Consider the following 19150-nt stretch of genomic DNA (forward strand, 5'->3'; position numbering starts at 1 on the left):
TTTACTTGATTGGAATTGAGGAGAAGTGGAGACAGAGATGTAAAATGAGAAGGGAAAGACAAAGATGTTTGGAGGAGATACTGGCCTTGAGCACTGAATGAATCACATGTCTGACTCATCTGACCAGAGGTGTTGCAAGCCACGTTTGCCAGACTGGGTCATTACTCTGTCTGCCATGATCGTGGCAGGGTAGCTGCTGAGTTGCAGCTGATGCCACTGTTGGCACCCAAGGGTGAGTTCCAGTGCTGGGACTCTGGGGTAGTCAGTCACTTGTGTCCAGGTCCTCAGCCTAGGCTGCTTGCTGAAGGACTGCTTGCATGAGTTTTTGGCTTTTTGCTCACTAGACATCTCCTCATCCTTTCCCAGAAGCTGGAAAAGGAGTCTTCCCCTAAGACTTGACTCCAGGCCTATCAGATGTTGATGTAGACACCTTCACTTACGCAGGTTTCCCCTTACAGCAACTCTTACTGTACTTTAGTAGCAAATCTGCCAGAATGGCTAGGTTCAGTGACTTACCCAAAAGAAGTAAATACCTATCAGAGCCTTCTGATGAGAAGATTGTTGGGTTTTAATCTTTTCTCCTAATGAGGTGTTGCTTGAAGTTATCAGGATGGAGTGCTGTATTTCCTGTCTGCACTAAGAAGAGCCTAAGCTCATGCAAGGAAAATCATCCTTTTCTTTTCATCTGTTAGGTTCCTGTCTGCTCTTTAAAACTCATCTAGTGTAGGCCCTGACCACAGTAGCTTGGTGGGACACTGCAGAAACCTGTTACTGACCTTGGTGGCACTGCAGCAAATGACCCTAGACAGGCAAGATCCTGAGCAAACTGAAACAGGCTAGTTTTGCTAAAGGAGGGTTAGGATTGGCAGAACTGTGCCACCATTTTTTTGCAGTAAGTAAACTTTTCTTATTGCTATAGCAGAATATAGTAACAAATCTTATTGCTGAAGAGGAAAGCATGAATGTGCAAGTAGGCAGATGAGGATAAATGCAAAGTGAAATGAAATTTGTTATCTAGTGCTATGATGCACACATAAGGAAGATGTTCTTATTTTGCCCACTGGATACCTCCTTCTGAAACAGGTATTTCTAGATGGTGTGAATCAACTTCTTTCATAGACATCTCAAACTTAGCAATAGCATTAGGTCCAATGGCCTGCCAGTGCCTTTCGCATCACATTCAAAACTGCTTCTGCTGCAAGATCCTGGAGCAAGGACCTGCTTGCCAGGTCCTTCCTTGTGTGCAACTCCTGCAGGCCTTGCTTGTGGTGGTGCCATGTCTGTTCTTCTGTGACAGCTGGATGATACTACAACTCCATCTTTCTTTCCTTTTGGGCACAGTTCCTTTATTGTTCACTGTTTTTGTTCTACAGTATCTAAGTAGTGACAGATATATGCCCAAAACAGCAAAGAATAAGATTTCTGACATGCCCCTGGTAGCCAGCATGGTGGTATCCCTGGAGCATTGCACAGAGTGTGGGGTCAGAGAGAGATGTTCTAGGGTTAGCAGAAAGTTGTAAATGTGCTGGTGGAGAATCAACATACCTTGTGAAGGTCCTGCAGGAGCCTCCCAGGTATTGCTGCATTTCCACCACATATGCTCAGTTGCATAGGAGAGGAGTGAGGGAGAAGTTAGTCAGCCAGTGCCTGAATAGGGGGAAAGATGTGCAGGCACATGCTAGGCACATCCTCTCTTCCTTTTCTGCCACTCTGCCTTGTTTTAGCTCCTATTTAACTGTCTATACTTTTTTTAATCCAGATTTTTAAAAGATCTTTTAGGGGAAAAAATCCAATGAAATGGTTTTGTCCAGAGAAATATTGTGCCACATGAGTGCTTCTTGCTTCCACTACAGGATGAAATTTCTGACCCATTTTTCCACCTCATAGGAGCCAGGTCATTAGACATTCAGCTGAGCAGAGGCGGGAAGGAGACAAGTCTTGGTTGTTTTTTTGGGTTAGAAAATACCAAAGTTGCTACACTCTCAAGTGCCCATCATCTCAACTGAAAGTAATTTTTCTCCACTCTTGCTTTATTCATGGATAATAGATAATGGATAACCACTTCCAGAGTTCTTATCTTTGGCTTTTTTTCATGACGGCAAAACTTTTTTTCAGAAGCCAGACTCTTTGTGGAATGAAAATACTATTTTCTGCCTATCTCTTCTCTGAGTTAGTTTAGCTGTGCTGGGGTGTTGCATGCACTCTTCACCTGTGAAACTGATGCCGCCCTTACAGATTCCCACAATGCATGCAACACTTCATTTGTAAGTGAGTCATAGCCTCTCACATAAAGTCCGATTTCTTTTTGTTGTATTCCTTGGCTCCTTGTCAACAAGTCAAGTTGAATGGGCAGACAGGGGTGGAGGGGGAAGGTTCTCTTGTGCAGCACCATTCAGAAAAAAGAGGTTAAAACCTGCTTCCTTTTGTGACCATGGTGGCTCTTGGCCAGGATTTTCAACAGGGAACGGAGAGCCCAGGGCATCCCAGAAAACTCTCATACAGCTGCCAGACTGCTCAGGAGCGGCCTGTGTGGACAGTTGGAGAGAGCAAAGGTCTCTGGAGAGTCCTGAATGTCACCAGCAAAAAGCTGGTGTTCTCATTCTTCCGAATGTGCCGTCAAGCTAACTGCTTCCATATCAGTGCTGCTCCTGCTGTTTGGGGAGGGTTGTTGCAACCTGGCACAGTAATGGGGATCCCTCAGCATCTGGTATCGGGACATGAGTTGCTCAGGAGGGGCAAAGCTGGAGATGATGCTGAATCTTTTACAGAGATTTCTCTTTGACCAGTACTGGAAAGAGCAAGTTTTCTTGGAAATAACAAGTGTTCTCTAGAATCAGGGAATGATCTGGGGTGAGAAGGTTGTGGTATTTTCTTGGTGGTTTTTAGGAATTTGGAGTAAAGAGATCATAGTAATTTTTAGTTCTAAAGGTTCTGTAATAATCAGTACATAAGAAAGTCTGCACTTAGGATATGCTAATCCTTACACTTTCACACTAGAGACACAGACACTGTGGCTTCTTCTTGGTCACAGAAAATTGAAGTTGAATATTATCAGTTCTTGAGCAGGAGCATAAACTATATGGAAGGAGTGTGTGTGACAGGTTGCAATTATTAAAGGCTTTCTAAAGGCTTTCCATCTGTACTGTCACAGTCACAGTAGCTCCCTAGGGAGTTTGTCTGTGAATAGTGGCAGCTCTGAGGAGCCTTTTGGGTCTCAAGACTGCCACCAAATAGGAGGATGAAAGGCTCTTATTCCATCTCCACTGCTGCATCTCCCCAAAATGCAGATAGAGGAGTTAGGCTGCTGCTGTGGGTTTTAGTGGTGTTGGTGGTTTTTAAGGGCCCTTGCTAATGCTTGAGGTAGAGAAAAGACTTTGCTTGACTTACTGTGTTGCATTCCAGCAGAACATAAAGCAAGCTTCAGGGGGAAGGGCGATGCCTCCACTTGCTCCAGAAGGGTTTCCTTTGGGGGTAGGAGACTTTGCCAGCAGCTCCTTTTCTGTTCCTGTGACTGAGGATGGTCCATGCCTATCACTTTAAAATCACATTTTCTTCCCTGCCAAAGACATGCTCTCCATGGAACTTGAAAATGTTATAGAATATAAATGCCAGAAGGGAGATGAGGAATGATCTTGCTGCCAGTTTCCAGTGGGCAGCTATTAAAGGCCCTCTGGCAAGTCTGAAAAGAGTGAGGGGCTAATAAAGGTATTAGAGCCACAGTTTCCCCAGTTTGGTAAATGAAGCTGCAGTGTCAGTAGCTGGTGTTTGCCAGGATGTCCATATGAGTGTGGTAATGACAACTGTTTCACATGGAACCAAAATATCGCATGCACCAATCTTCTTTCTCCATTCCTTACCTCATGCCTAGCAAAATCCTTCACAATGGCCTTTTATTTACATCCTACTTAGGTACTTGTGGGCTGTTCATGCACTGTCTCAGGAACAGGTCTCCAAGTTTGGGGATTTTTTTTTCTTTTATTATTTTTTTTTTGGCACGTGCAAAACACCACATGCAACAACCACATGCAGAAGTCTTTGAAACTCAAATTGGAAGATCTGGATCACAGAAGCTATGCTTTGAAGCATACTTACAAAGGGTCCTATCAAAGAAGGTATTTCTTCTTTTAATTAAGAAAACACTTTCATTCTCAATCTCATTTTCAGTGCTAGATAATTTTCCCAAGCTTCTCTTGTTAATCTGCTGTGGAGAGACAAACAGCTGTTTCTATTACCAGGGGATGGTACTATTCTGATGTTCAAATTGAGTCTTTATTAAGTGTCACTTTATGAGTGTATATATGTTGCTGAGTGGGTTTTTTTGAGGAAGATAGAAAATGCATGTGCTGGAGGGGAACCTGTGAATTTTGATGTTTTACCTGGCCACCTTCACTGGCAAATGAAAAGTGTACGCTTGTAGGAGATTGTGACATCTTGGTTGGAAGAGGAGTGTTGGATCCTGATAAAGGCACAGATGCGTATGCTCCAGTGGTTTCCCCACTCTCTTTAACACTGGTCTGTGTTTCATCATCAGGCATGCGTGCGGGCTGCCTGTGACTTTGCAAATGCCCAGTAGGCAGAGTGTCCTCAAGATCTGGCTGAATCCATCCTCTCCCTGCATTCCACCTGTGAATTGCTCCTCTGTTATTTATGGCATTGGCCTGCTTCCAGTAAATTGTGTGTGCTTTGTAGGGTGCAGTGCAGTAACAATGCCCAGCCTCTAAGTACAAATAGGATCTCTGCAGTCTAGCACGTGCAGTCTGGCATTTGCTTAAGATGGGAGTTTTTGGAAGCAGAGCATAGCCAAATGTGATGATGAGCTGTTTTTCTTCCAGAAGAGGAGATGAACTGCCTTATCGCAACGTGGTTTGGTTTCTGGTGGTTTTAAAGGTGGCCAAATGGAAATTTGGTGTTGAACACTGGGTAACTTTGAAAAACTGAACGTACAAGATCTTGAAGCTGAAAACAAACTCGCCATGCTGAAAATGATTGACACTTCACACATGTGAAAAGGCCCTCTCTTATTGTTTTGCACAATAGAGATGTCTCTTTGGTCATTTCCTAAGGAGCTTGTATTTCAATGTAGTAGTTGGTAGGCAGTACTCTTAAATATGAAGTAGCAGGCTGTATTACAGGCCTTCAGATTCATTCCTTATACATGGGGGGTGATTTAACCACTGTCAGCATGCTAGTGAAAGATAAGCTTCTGCTAATGCAAGTGCCCTAATTCTTGAACAGGGATAACAAAAATAAAGGACTGATTTCTGCTTCTAGTAATTGATGACTGTAGTTGCAGGAGACAGGTGAGATGTGATAGCTGTTTTGTTTTTCTTTGCAATTTAAAAGTTTTCCTTATATTTTGGTGATGCATTTTGTAAACGAGGATAGGGAAAGGGGGGAAGTTTTTTTTAGTCTCTTTCGCATCAGCAGATAGATGCAGAGTAAACATTTGGTATTCTGCTGGGATCCCCATGTTTTGAAGAAGATTGGGGTGGGGGCAAGAAGGAAGGAAAGAAGGAAAGAAAGAAAAGGTCACGCTTTTTCAGCAACAGTACAGCAGCAAGAGTCTGTTTCTCAGTGTCTTTGATGAGAATTAGAGGACTTTAGTTTTTTAATGGTCCCAGGCAGAATCTTTCTTCTGTCCCACTGTTGCTGAGTAGATTGCTCATTTTTTGTAAAGACTATATAAACTTCTGTTTAATTCACATGATGTATAAATACAGTGCTCCAAAAACACCCTCCGTAGATGTCTTCAGTGGTAGAGACTCTGAAGGAGCTCTTGAGCCCCAGTATCTTTGTGAGAGCTGAAAGAAGATGCCATGGTTTCAGATGTGTTACATGCTGGTTGTAGCCTTGGACAGTATCCCCCTTCAGTTATCATTAAAGAACAGCAAAGGAAGTTAACACAAAAACACGAATGCTGAGATCTGATTAGAATCAAGCGAAGCAAGGAAGTGCAGAGTTAAGATTTATACGCAGACCTTAATTAGCTCCATTGTTCTTGAGAACCAAAGCGTACACAATGAGGAACATTATGCTTGCATCTCCAAAGCTATTCAGTACCTAAACATGAGAGAGACTTCAGTGTGCTTTTTGGTCTTAGATTTTGCATGTGTTGCCTTTAAGTAATAGCTAAGTTGGATCTTGTGCCTTGTAAGGCAGTGGATTTTTGTGTCTTGGTTTTCTGCAGGTGAAAAAAGGGGACACGCTGCTCTCAGTAAGTTCAGGTTTCTGGTGCGACTTGTGCCGAGGGGAAGGTGGTCTGACACAGCAGAGTAATACCACCCTCCTCACGGGCAGTAACATAAATCTCCACATAACAGAGCGTATTGAGCATAGCTTAGTGCTGCTTTGTTACCCATGTCACAGCTCAAATAAGCACAAGCCACTTGACAGATTAGACTCTAGCCGGAGAGCACATGGCAGCGCAAGACCTTGATCTTTCCGCATAAGTACCCTTTCAGGAACATCACCTCCGCTGAAGGTCTAGTATTCTCAGGGATGTTACCTCCCCTTCTCACCTTGAAGAGTTACAAAATAAATACAGGCCTTTACTTAGCAAGCACTAGAAAATCCAGGCAGTCTATGTGGGAGTTGAGGTGCTTTTAGTCCTTTGCCGTAAGCCCAACATTAACATGGTTCTTCAGAGATGTTAGCTCTCAAGGTTAACAAGTAACATGTTTTGCTGGCATTTCAGTTGGGAGTTTATCTTCCACCTTGTACTTCAGTTGGGTGATTCTGTGTAGAAAATGCTGGTGGTGAGAAAGTTTGCTGGGAGAGTTTGTATGTTAAGGTAATCTTTGCTCAGCCTGTTGTGCGTGCACATCAGAAATACCTGCATTGCTTCCCTGATGAACATGTGTTCACTCTGTTCCTCACGTTGTTTGAAAAGACTCCTGGGCCAAGTGCCCACGAGAATGAGGTAAAGAGCTATCTCAAACTGCATTTGTGGTTACTGTCGTTCCACCTTTAATGTATGTCTTCCAGCTTTACCTTTTCTCCCCCTAGTACCTAACCTGCTCAACCTGTTCTAGTTCAGCATGCTGAAACCAGCAAACTGTAGAACCCTTTCTCAGGGTCAGCAGGTTTTTTCCTCTTTCTTTTCTCCCCTCTTTTAAAAATAGGCTTATTCATTAACAGCAGATTGTCAGCATTTGGGAAAGTGTCTCTAGCTGTAAAAAAAAAAAAACCAAACAAACAGGGGAATCTGGTGTGTGGGCTTAGCCAGAGCTAAAACTCGTGTTTTTGAGCCATGATGCTCACTTGGTTGATGCTCACAGCTTAGGCAAAGACGTGGCCTAAAAGTAGTAGTGCCATCATACAGCTGGTAAATAGCACACAATATGCTAATGCTGCTTTTTGTTTCTCAAGGGCATGTATAGATATGCTGAGTTCTTCATGCTGCTGTCTTAGCTGAAGTTTTCTAAACACTCTCAGTGGATTTTTGGTAAACTCAGAGTCAGCTCTCATGTCTTAAAACAGAGGAGATGTGTAACTTCGGTGTGTCTCATTTTTGACATCCAGCCACTCAATGTGTTGTCTTTTCTTGACGGTCTCAAACTGAGGGTAAAGAGAGTACGGCAATCCATGTTGCTTATGGACTGCACCAAGATTAATTTCACTTGGGGGCGAAAGTTCCCAAACTCCTATAAAGCAGTACAAGTCACGCAGGGAATTCTATTTCCAGCTACTACATTTCACTAAACAGACATGTAACAAGATGTGAAACCTTTTGCCAGTGCTTCTCTGCTCAGTGGGGGCATGCTGTGAGATCACCACTGGTGAGGAAGGAGGACCACATGTTCAGGAACAGGACAGGAAATGGGCTGAGCACGTGAAACCTCTTTTGCTAGGATGCCGTCCTCGGCGCTGGGAAAAGTTTGCACAGCTTGTGTGTTGTGCAGTGATAACCTCTTACTTCCTTGCCCATGGAGTCACATGGTGACTGCTGATATGGGGGTGATGCGGAGACCCTGCTTTAAGGAAGATGTGCTTCTCTTATCTGGTGCAGCTTCCTTGCTTGCTTGCGTGTTTGTGTGCCGGGGAGGGGAGGTATTCGGCTCCATCTGCATGGCATCCCCAGCATTGCTGTGGCCATCTACTTTTTCCTCCTTGAGCAGTGTGACGCAGCCAAGTTGTTCTGTGCTGTGTGCCATCAGAATTGCTCAACAGTGGAGTGTGAGAGGGAAGCAACTGCATAAGGGCTTTGCCTGGTTCTGGGAAGTAGCTGGGGCTTGTGTTTGCTTGGTTGGTAAAGGGGTGCGGTTTTAGAGAGGAGTCAGGATGTACCTGGGACTTCCTCAACTGTGTTTGCTCTTAAGGATAAAACTTCTCCCCCTTCTGACATCCTTTCTCTACACCACCCCCCCCACCCCACCACCCCCCACAGCCTCCTGATGCTAAGATTTAAAACTGCTTTAATTGTCCTCCATTTGTTTTCTCTAAACATGAAGTTTCCTGAAAAATGAGCAGTGAAGTCACTGATCAAGGTTATATACCATGATAACTAAAGGATGAGCCTGAAAACGACCGATTTCCAAAAAAGATGATGGAAAACAGCAGTTGAGAATGTCCCAGGCTAGGTTTTTGATGTACCTACTCCTGCTTAATATTTTTGTAACTGAAAAAGTTTTGTCTCAAAGCTTAAGGAAGGAAGTACAAGGGCCTTGTTCAAGTATCTTATTTAATACTGTCTCTCATGAAAGAGCTCTTATGGCTTGGAAGTCTCCTTGCAGTATTTGGCATTGTTAATTTAGCTCTGAATCTAATACAGACTGTGGGTGAAGTGATACTGGGAGGCTCACACTGAATTTCCCTCTTGTTTTGCCCTCCCATATGCAAGGACTGATGCAAACTGCAAATGAATGCCTTTTTTTGCTGTCCTTTGGGAAGCTTTCCTTTGGAGGCATGGTTTGAATCACTTCCCTGTCACAGCATCATCAGGCAAATATTTGTCTCCTTATTTTCCTTTGAGGTGTCCTGACAGCGCTGCTGGTAGGGAGCAGGAGTAACTTTAAGCCAAGCTGGGATTCAGTTGTATCAATCTCAGCCTGTTTGAACTTGCTGATCCTGCATAGCAAGTAGTTGCTTAAATGTGAATACAGCGTAATTATTCAGCAGTGGTACCCCCCCCCCCCCCTTTTGGATGTGTAGATCAGTATCTTTCCTCTCACTCATGCTTACAACTTGCCTTTATTCACAGCAAAGCAAAATTTTACTCTCGGATAAAAATACAAAATGCTTTGTGTGCATGTGTGTGTATCGTATATCCATCCTTAGGTATCGTGTATTGGCAGCTGCGTGGCACTGGTTAACTTTGCACACTGGCCTGGTAGCACTGAAAAGGGACTTCTAATCTGTCATTTGAATGTAATCATAGGAGGCTTGCAGCCTTAGTACACCCAGTTAGTCTTGGTGGATCTAAATAATAATGCTCATGTCATCCTAACGATGCTGTCTGCTGCCCCACTCTAAGGCTATTTTTGCTTTGCAGGGAGAACCTCATTGCTTAGGGGGACAGACAGTGTGGCAGACCTCTCTGAACCTGAGGGGTTGCTTGCAGCACATCTCTGTGGTACTTGGGCTGCAGCAGTTCCCGAGGAGAAAACCAAGGGGACTGCTACACCCACATACTGCTGCATGTTGCTGTGTGGAGAGGCTCACCCGGCCTCCAACCTTATAGACAGAGCTAATCAGCACTGGGGCCTCCATGAGGATAATGAGCTATGCCACTACACTGGCAGGACTGCGACGCCTGGGTGCTATGGGGAGCAGTAGCTGAGGCATCATCTCCTGATGTGCCTGGGTGCAGACACACGGCTAAAGTGAGTCAGTGCTTCCCAATCTGATCCTTCCTGGGACCTGTGTGCCCCACCCTGTTCTTTCACTGCATGCATTGCAATGGCTTTACTAGCATAGCTATGGAGGTTTCTTGCTCTTCAGCTTCGTTTTGTTTATCTCATGTGAGTGTTCAACACTGGTAACCACTAGAATATTTGGTGGTACTTTAAATTTGTTTTGATACTGCTTCACAGTTGTAATAGGGCATTTCCCAAATGGTTGGGGTTTTGGTATTTGAATGTCTCTTGACTTGCTGTGAAGTGTATGTGCCTGTCTGAGGGCTTTTTGGGTCATTTGGGTTTTTTTTTGAGGATGCAAATATTAAACAAACCAAGAAGAGAAGACAAACAGAAACTTGTCCAAGTACAGATTGTGTCTTGATTTGCAAAATTACCTGCATCTTTCTGGTTCCTGTGATTGCAACTGGCAAGAGCTGAGTGCATTGCTCTCTTAAGTGGGTGATGTTGGTAATTAACAGTGGAAATACATTGTCAATACAAATTCTCTACATGTTTTAACAAACAAACAAACAACTGACTAAACTCTTTAACCCAAGGGTATAATGTTACTGCACTTTTGACTTAAGTTCCAGTCATATTCACCAGACTGTTAAGGAGGGTGTTAGCAGCAGTGTATTAAATGATTGCTCTTAAAAATGCTGCTGCTTCTCTTTCTGTTTGTTTAGGGTTTACTTCCCATGTGTCGTAGAATCATAGAATCACAGAATCAATAGGGTTGCAAAGAACCTTAAGATCATTTACTTCCAACACCCCTGCCATGGGCAGGGACACTTCATACTAGGCCGTGTCAAATGGCAGAAGCTTTAAAGATGAGCTCCCTGTGTTCTCCTGCACAGAAATTTATAGAAAATTTGGGCTGAAGTAACATTTGTTACACAGAATGAAACAAAAACAGTGCCAAAGATGATGTGACACAGAAATCTCTGAAAAGAGTCATTCACTATCAGTGTAATTTTGAAGGCTGTCTTCTCTTACTCTGTTATCCACTTTTCTTTCCATGATGCCTGAAGAATGTCATGGTCCAAATTTCAACTTGTCTTGGATGCATCCTGCATTTTTGCTGATTCTGATTGTGGCATGAAATTGAAGCTTAGACAAGGCAGACTTTGATGTTTGGTCACCTTCTGAATAATAGACATGCTTTTTCTTTACTGTAAATTATTGAAAACATAGGAAGTTTTGATTATTTGTAGATTATTTACTGTTATTTGAAGTTAGCAATAAGTGAAAGATCTTGGGGAAGAAAACAGTGGAAGAGGTAAAGCAATTGTATCAGCTAAATTGTACTTAGGGCATCTGATCACCTTCCCAGACCAGCTCGGTGACCTTGAGTAACTCTTTATGCTGGAGGGGAAAACAAAATGTATTTTAAATAAGGTGAAGGCTGGAAAGCACTATTTTTTTATCCTTAGTCTCTGGATGGTTGGATGTGTGCCTCCCTTGTCTTTAGATAAGCATCAGATGAGGATCATCCCTTGATTTTGATACCAAACTGTTCAGAAATCACAAGGGAGATGAGGAACACCATGTGCAATACAGTAGAGTGTAGGGTACATCTAGTGGTAAAGTGGAGAAACTTAGAATAATATGTGGGATATGAAGCCAGAACCTGAACATGATACTGTCAGATGATCTTTCTGGACTGATAATGCCTGGATTCATTGGCCTCCCCACTGCGTTTCCACAGGCGTGGAGATGTGAGGGAGGAGGAGGGTGTTTATACACTGGATCCTGCTCTCAGGAATTAATCTTGATGTAGATGCTGGGACTTTCCCAACCAGGCCTCAGTGAAATTGCTTGCTGCTCCCCCTCTGGACATGCTGCTCCTTCTAATCAGACCTACCTGGCATAAACCTCTGCTTGACTGAAAGCCAGCAGCACTTATGCTGACATAGTTATAAGGGAGAGGCTTAACCCTGGACCCTGCTCGGAGGCTGCAGATACACCCTTTTGTTCCATACCTTCCTGTTGCCCAGGCCTCTGAGCCAAGCAGGCCTTTTCTCTTAGGGATGTGGAGCACGTCAGCAGCTGTGGAAACCTGGGGTGCAACTATGGTGTGGTTTCTCTCCTCAGAGTTAAGAGGTGAGGGATTCCCACGCATGCAGAGGGATGCTTCCTCTCCAAGAGCCAAAGTGGCGCTGATCAGGTTATCTGCATGCAAAGCAGGAGCTCCTGGTTTTGTTCATAATTCAGTGGGACCCGGAGATGGGAGCAGCTGCATCTTGCAGTTGCCTCTTTCAGGATGCTTTGACTTCTCGTTTTAGCCTTGAACCAACCAGTCAAAACCTGCCCACATTCTGGTTTTGGCATTGAAGCTGTGGGCTGCCCTGTTTCAAGACCTCCTGAAAGCTTATATGATCAACATGCAAATCCCCTTGGCATTAAGAAAATACAGCAGCCCTTTTTGGAGATGCGGTAAAGGCTGGGCTGTGACTAGCAGGAGCTGCATGTCACTTCAGTACGACACATGCCCTTTTTTTCTTCCCTCCTCCTATGAGTCACCTCTCTGAGGCACTCATCCAACACCATCCATGGAGAGAAAAAGGAGTAAGACACTTCAGTTCTGCATTGGTTTATTATTGCAAAAGTCTCTTCTTCAATGTAAAGTAGTGAAGTATTCACTTGCTGCTGTTCTGGTGGAATAGTCACCCTTCTGAAATCATGCTCTGCATCACAGTGTGTGGCTGAAAAGTTTTTCTGTCCATCTGCTTTAAAAAAGGGGCGAAAAATAAGGAAAGAAGCTGGGGAAATGCTTGTGCAGTATGATTTTGGTCATCCTGTTCATGTGACTGTTAGAGGGGAGAGGAAAGTTGTGGCAGAAGAGGGGAAGAGGAAGGTGAGTCTCATGGGGAAGATGGAATGAAAGGCAGTCCAGCCCTTGAAAAATGCGACTGATTTTTGTTGGGAGGGCTGACTGGCACAGAGTCATAACACAGCTGGATCCTCCTGGTTCACCTGAGAAATTCCTTGTATGAGGAGAAGGGAAGAGATTACAAGGAGAGCTTTTCCACATACAGCTGTACTACAAAAAGCATAGTGTGTAGCAAGTTACCTGCATTTTTGCATAGCAGTTCTTAAACATTAAGAATTTAGATCAGAGGTGGATCAGACCTTGTTTGAAAAATACTTAATTTCCTCTTTCAACTTCGGGAATATTCTTTGCAAATTCTTCTGTCTCTGGTCTCATTTTAAGTAGACTTCCACCACCTTCTCTGAGAGGTTAATCAAGGCTAGCTAGCACTAGGTGCAATAGAGCCCTCCCTAATATTAAGCTCAATTTTTTATCTCTTTCCTTTCATCTTGTGTATTGTAGTTGCATTTTAGTGTTCCACCACCAGTACTGTCCAAGTGTATGTGTACTTGCATGCATGCTGGGGAGACTTAACAACCACCATACGAAGTTCAGGTTTCAGGGCTCTGTACCTTCCTGAGTTTGGCTGCAGTTCTTGAGTTGCTCTGTAGGATGGCTCAGAGCCACGATTCATTTATTTATATTAGGAAAAAGAAAAGCCAGGTTTCATCTGCTGTGGCTCTGGCTCTCTTCTGAGCTGCAGCAGTGGTCACTTCGGAGCTGCTGGTAGTTACTGTAACTTGCATCTGTGGCTGAATATGAGCATTTCTGTGCATGTCCTTATTTTGCCCTTTTTTTTTACACCACATTCTCACTTCCAGTGTTGAGTGTTTATCTTTTTTCTTTTTTTTTAGCTGATGAATGTCATGTCGTTTTCCTTTATCATTGTAAGATGCTGAAAGCCAGGCTGACTTACGAGCCTGGCTTTTATATTCAAAGTATGCCAGTGTTGTCAGGCCAAAATATGTTGTTATAGTCACAATGGGAAAATAACTTCTCAGCACAGCTTTGTTCCTGTTCTCCTTGTATCTTGGCAGGCTAAGCAGTGAGGTCGAGCATTTTCAGTGCTAGATGTAAGATCTAATCAAGGCAAACTCTTCTAAAGGAGGATAAGGCAACATAAATACTTCCCCGCTTTCTCCCCTTAATTATAGCTAGGAAACTTTTTAAGTAAAAGAAGCCTTGGTGAAGGGAGTGTTTAGCTTTAAAAGAAAGGTTGTAGATGTGGATGTGACTTGGCATCTGCTGTAGTTCAGCCCAAATTGGTTGATAAATGGTTTCTTGAGGCAGAATGACATCCATGTTGCAAAGTAAAATAGAGATGAAGATTGTGTCTATCCTTTGTACTGCTCAGCTTTATCTTCCCGCTTATCTTGGGCTCTAGTAATCTCTTTCCTCTCCACCCTTGCCTTGATGTAGTGAAACTCGCTTACCTGCCAAAGGAACAAACCTGCTGGCTGTGCTGTGGACAGGTTGTGACTGTTCTTGAGAACTCTGGAACCTGCTGCTTTGGTTTCAGATTCTTCTTTTTTCCTTAATGATCGCATGCAGAGAGCTATCACAGTGGCTGTGATATGTGACCTACAGACTAAAAGTCAAAGGTGCAGTCAGGGTGTCTTCCTGTTTATAGCTCAATAGCTCAGGCTGCTTCCTTTCGAATATGCAGAACTAAAACATGAAGGGATTACCACATTCCTTGCTGTGGGTATGGATTCCGCTCTGGCTTTTAGGGCATGGCAAAAGCGTGTGCATTGCAGGAAGAACTGCAAGCTGAGGGCAGCCAGTGAGTGACACCAGGCATAGCAAAGCCTCATCGCTGTGGTGCTGCATACACATTAGCAAGCCCTGCCTTATTAGCATACATTATATTAAAACACGGCTGTCCTGCTTCTGGGACTTGCAGGAGCCAGTGTGTTTGCATGCATTAGGTCATGCCAGGCAGAGGTGCCAGGTTGCACTGGCACTAACCTGGAGGTCTCAGCAGTTTCTCCCATTGATATGCTATGGATGTGTCATTGTACCCATCAGAATAGAGTTCAACAGGTGGACATCAGTAGGAAGAAAGAACTTAGCCCTAAGGAAGCTGTTTTTCATAGTAGCTACTAAACAGGAGTTCTTCATACTCATTACTGTGAGAAAAGAGACTTTAAAAGAAAATAGGAACAAAAAGTCTCACACTTAATACATAGCAGGTTTTTTTGTTGTTTGTTTTCTGGGTGAATGTGATTTAGCTTGACTGCTTTTGCTCTCTAGCTATGTTAAAAGTAACTGCCCAAGTAATACTAGCTGTGCATCACCCAAGCAGCCAGAAGGTTAAGCATGCAGGCCATGTGTGTGCATCTGGGGTGGAGGGACAGAAAGGCACATGCAAAACATTGCTGTCTAACTTTAAAGAGCTCATTGAAACTGGAAAACAGTCCTTACCAGAAAGAAAAACAAAAAAGACCAGCAAACCACCTTCCAGGTTTTGCTTTGCCTGTGCTGTTGCGCACTATGGTTTTTTGTTCCCAGATGTTTGTGTTTTATCTTCAACCATTGTAGGCAGAACAAGTAACTGGCTTCTTCTCCCTTATTCTTGCATGAATACAGACAACTGCTCCTCAGACTGTTGACTTATGACCTATAGGAAACTCAAGCTAGCACAAGCAGTTAGATCAGTGCCATGGGTGTGAGGAGGGAGAGACTAAAGAAAATGAGGCAGTACAGTACCTGTAGATGCCTTCCCTGCAGATTTTGTGAGATCAGGGAGCACTGGATTCATGCAGATAAATCAGTTAGCATTAGTGCCTGTGGTGGTAGGGCTACCAGAGGGCCAAGGCAGGAGAGTCCGTTGCACTCCAGAGGCTGTGTCAGCACTCCAGCTTCTCCCTGGGTCCTGTCAAACGGGGGAACCCTCAGAGCTTCAGCCTTCTTTCTGCTCCTAGTTGGACGATGGGGAGGGAGAGAGGTCACAGAAATGAAGCAATGTTTCCTTGATGCTGTGCCCAACCTGCTGGGCACATATGTGCACAGATGCTCTCTCCTAATGAACCTCCCACAGGGTGACTGGCAGATGCCACCAGTGTCCATCCACCGTTTGCGTGACCAGTGAGGGTTACTGGCGGGTATGTGGACCTGGTCCTCCAAGCAGCCCCAGCCTTGCTGAGTGTTGACAGCCACTGTGATGTTGCATCGGTTCTGGTACATGTGGTGCTTTTGGCTTGAGGCTGTTCCCAAGAATACCCTCAGAATCCTGGTTGTAGTTTGAGACAGTAATTTAGCTGCCTTCTGTTTGTTTTTTTTTTTTCTTAAAGGTTCAGCAATTGTGAAAGAAAACATTAAAAATAGCATTGTGTGAAGAGACAGTCCTTCCAGCAGTTCTAGTCCTATTTTGCCTGTGGGTCAGTTTGGTCCAGCGTGTTATCTTGAAGCATCATGCCGTTGGCATCCAAAACTAAAACAGATTTTATGTCATAACATCCAAGCAGTTATGAGGACATAGGAGGCTTGTCTAGGTTACAACATTCTCTCATGTTTGAACATGATAGCGTGCAGTCGAGTTAAATGGCACGGTCCTGAGCCGAGCTGTGGGTGTGACTTCTGAAGGATGTGCCCAAATGCCTATGACCTTGTCTCCCTCCTGCTGCTTTGCAGTCAGTCATATGGACAGAGGGCAACTTTCTCCTGCACTCCTATTTCTAGTTATTAGAAGCAAAAATCTGCATTGCCTGTAAGAGCATAAGTTAGATTTTTTCAAAAGCACTATAAATTTGAAGCGAGGCTAAAGGCCCTACATAAAAAACCATAAAAATTGAGCTTTGAGAATTCAGAAAAAGCACAGGTGCAATACCCTTCATCTAACTGAAGGGAACTAGGCAACAGTGTCTTCCTCACGTTGCAAATACAGAACACCAAGAGGCAGGTGGGTCAGGTATACAGATATTCATGAGATTGCTTCCTGAGCTATTTTGACCCTCTCCCCTTCCCAGTGTCTTTGTGACAAGAAATAGTTGTTTTCCTGGGGAAGCAGGTTTGTGAACATACTTTGGCAATAACGGAGTTTTGCAGGCCATACCTGCTGCAGCTTAACAGTGTGACCAGATATATCTTGACTTCAGAGTTGCAGTTGAAATTCAGTATTGGGGTACACCAGTGTGTTAAGGAAGAGAAGGAAATAAATGCATTTAAGAAGTGTTGCTCTGGTGTTGGCATATACAGATGGGGTATAAAAGTTATAAAAGGAGACCAGCTGAAGATGGGAGGCTTTTTTTGCATTGGGTGAAATGGATGCTAAACTGTAGGCTTTTACTTACTGGACCTCCACCAGACTGGGAGGCAGGGCATGTAAATTACTGTGCAGTATTAACAAGAAGCAGGGCCTCTGGGATGATGTGAGACAGGCAGGGTGCTCCTGGGGCTAGGTGCCAGCAGAGCAAGTGCCATGCTGTGGGCTGGGACATGGGGGAGAGCTGTAGGGCTCCCTGCTGTGGTCCCAAACAGTCTCACATGCTGCAAAGGACCAATGCTGGATTGTACCCCAGCTGTTTTGCAGAAGTTCAGTCCAGTTTATGGGATCTCTGCTGTAGAAATGGTGTTGGCATTAAAATTTACGCAGGCTTTCTGCCCCGATTTGCTGCTGACAGCGTCTTCTCCCCCTCCTGCCCAGGCACATGAAGATTCATGAGAAGGATCCGAACAGCACAGTGACCACAACTCCCCCATCACCACTGAAGCGCAGGCGATTGTCTTCAAAACGGAAGTTTCGTCACGATGAGATGGACAGAGAGGAGAGGATACCTGCAAAAAAGGTTCTTTATGGGGCATGAAGCAAAAAGATGGTTACCTCCTAAACTCTGTCAGCTGTTGAGATCAGGCAGTCAGCATGGGGATACTCAGAAATGGGCATTTTACAGCCCTGTATATATATTTTAAGATGCCATGCTTGTCCTGTATAGGCAACACTGTTGTCTGAGATTGAAAAGTAATTTCTCGTTTCAGACACTGAAAGAATTGATTTATTTTTTTTAATTCTTTATTATTTAAATTTGGGGTTGCTTATGATTTGTATTAGATAATTGATGTTGGATGACAAAAGGATGAACTATTCTTTTGCTACTGCAGTTTTCCTCTAGGTTGTTTTTTTTTTTTCTCTTGTTTAATTTGTTATAATCTTGCTGGATAATGATTTGAACTTGTAAAAAACTAGTGTTTATTCCGAAAGCAGCAACAGCTTAAGTCTGTTTCTGTCTTGAACTGGAGAAAAAAATCTGTAGTACATTTCCCTTTCACAGTAGCACAATCCTGCATTACTGGAGTTGCAAGAGAAACCAGAAAAATATTTGAAGGCTAGACATTTCCATTAGGGTTTTGTTTATGAAACATTTTAACGCATTTCAGTAATTTGTACAAAATGTATGGTGGCTGCCAAACTTAACTCAACCCTTTCCATTTACTATCTCTTAACTGGCCAGCTAGTAGCAGTTCCATTTAGCACAGTATCCCTCGTTTTGTGCATGCTTTTCTCACTGTAATCAGAAGAGGGCTACAGAAAACTCATTGCTTTTCCCTGGACCACTTGAGTTAGCAGTTGGCAGTGTCTGAGTGGCATAAATAATTCAGGCTGACAGCTCGCTTGGCTTTCTAGAGGGTGAGGGTTGCTGGTTCAGTGGTATATAAACATACAGGTTTATAAGTTGTTCAGATCGTAGTTTCTCATTAGAACTGATGTATTAATGAGTTAGCTGCACACTTTATCTCCTACTGAGCCTCCTTTTCTCTCGTGCACGTTCTCACACACACACAGAGGCTCTGTTGCTTACCCTCTCTCTGTTACAACATGAGTCATTTCTGGTCGCCTGCAGCAAAGTTATGGTTGAAACCTGCTACTTTGTTTTTAAGAGAAAGACTTCAAATGGATTGCATCTTTGGTTTGTTGCTTAAAATTTGGTCTAGTGAGGCTTTTTCTCCTCTCTCTGAAGGTTGTCGAGGATGGTCACTCCTGTGAAGGGGATAAGAAGGCTGAGGAGGAAGTTTATCATTGTCCAGTGTGTTTCAAAGACTTTTTTTGCAAGTATGGGCTGGAGTCCCACATGGAGACACATCCAGATAATTCTCTGAGGTAAGAAATAGTCCCGAGCATGTTTCTGGTCACCTGGTGGCCTGAGACAGCCTGCTGGGGAGGGCCAGGAACCATTTACCCCCCTGCTCCCTTCCTGACTTTGTACAGGTTTTTAAATGCTTCTGCTCATCTTGTGTCACCAGGGTGCTGTAGCGCTTGGTTTTGTTATTTTTTTGCAAGTATGGGAAATCTTGCCAGTTAATAGCTGGGAATGTTTTTAGGAGAAATTAAAGCATCCCTTCCTCCCCTCCAAGCCGATTGCTGATGTTACATAAAATTGCAGAATGCCAACATGGCAGAATTTCAACAAGTTAAACTAAAAATGCTTAAAACATGAAGCAAAAC

The 19150-nt window shown here is 43.7% G+C and overlaps 1 protein-coding gene across 12 annotated transcripts in view; it reads left to right on the forward strand.

The window, feature by feature from the left end:
- The window catches only part of RREB1 (ras responsive element binding protein 1), a 126401-nt gene that overhangs the window by 66902 nt on the left and 40349 nt on the right, over positions 1-19150 (forward strand). For all 12 annotated transcript variants that reach the window (XM_062617847.1, XM_062617856.1, XM_062617850.1 and 9 more), the window contains 2 exons: positions 17354-17495; positions 18666-18805. In XM_062617847.1, coding sequence (XP_062473831.1) covers positions 17354-17495; positions 18666-18805 — 282 coding nt within the window. The remainder of the gene's footprint in view (positions 1-17353; positions 17496-18665; positions 18806-19150) is intronic.

Source organism: Pezoporus occidentalis, unplaced genomic scaffold (assembly GCF_034315485.1).
Source record: "Pezoporus occidentalis ecotype Australia unplaced genomic scaffold, CSIRO_AGI_Poc_V1 ctg2, whole genome shotgun sequence".
Classification (NCBI taxonomy): domain Eukaryota; kingdom Metazoa; phylum Chordata; class Aves; order Psittaciformes; family Psittacidae; genus Pezoporus; species Pezoporus occidentalis.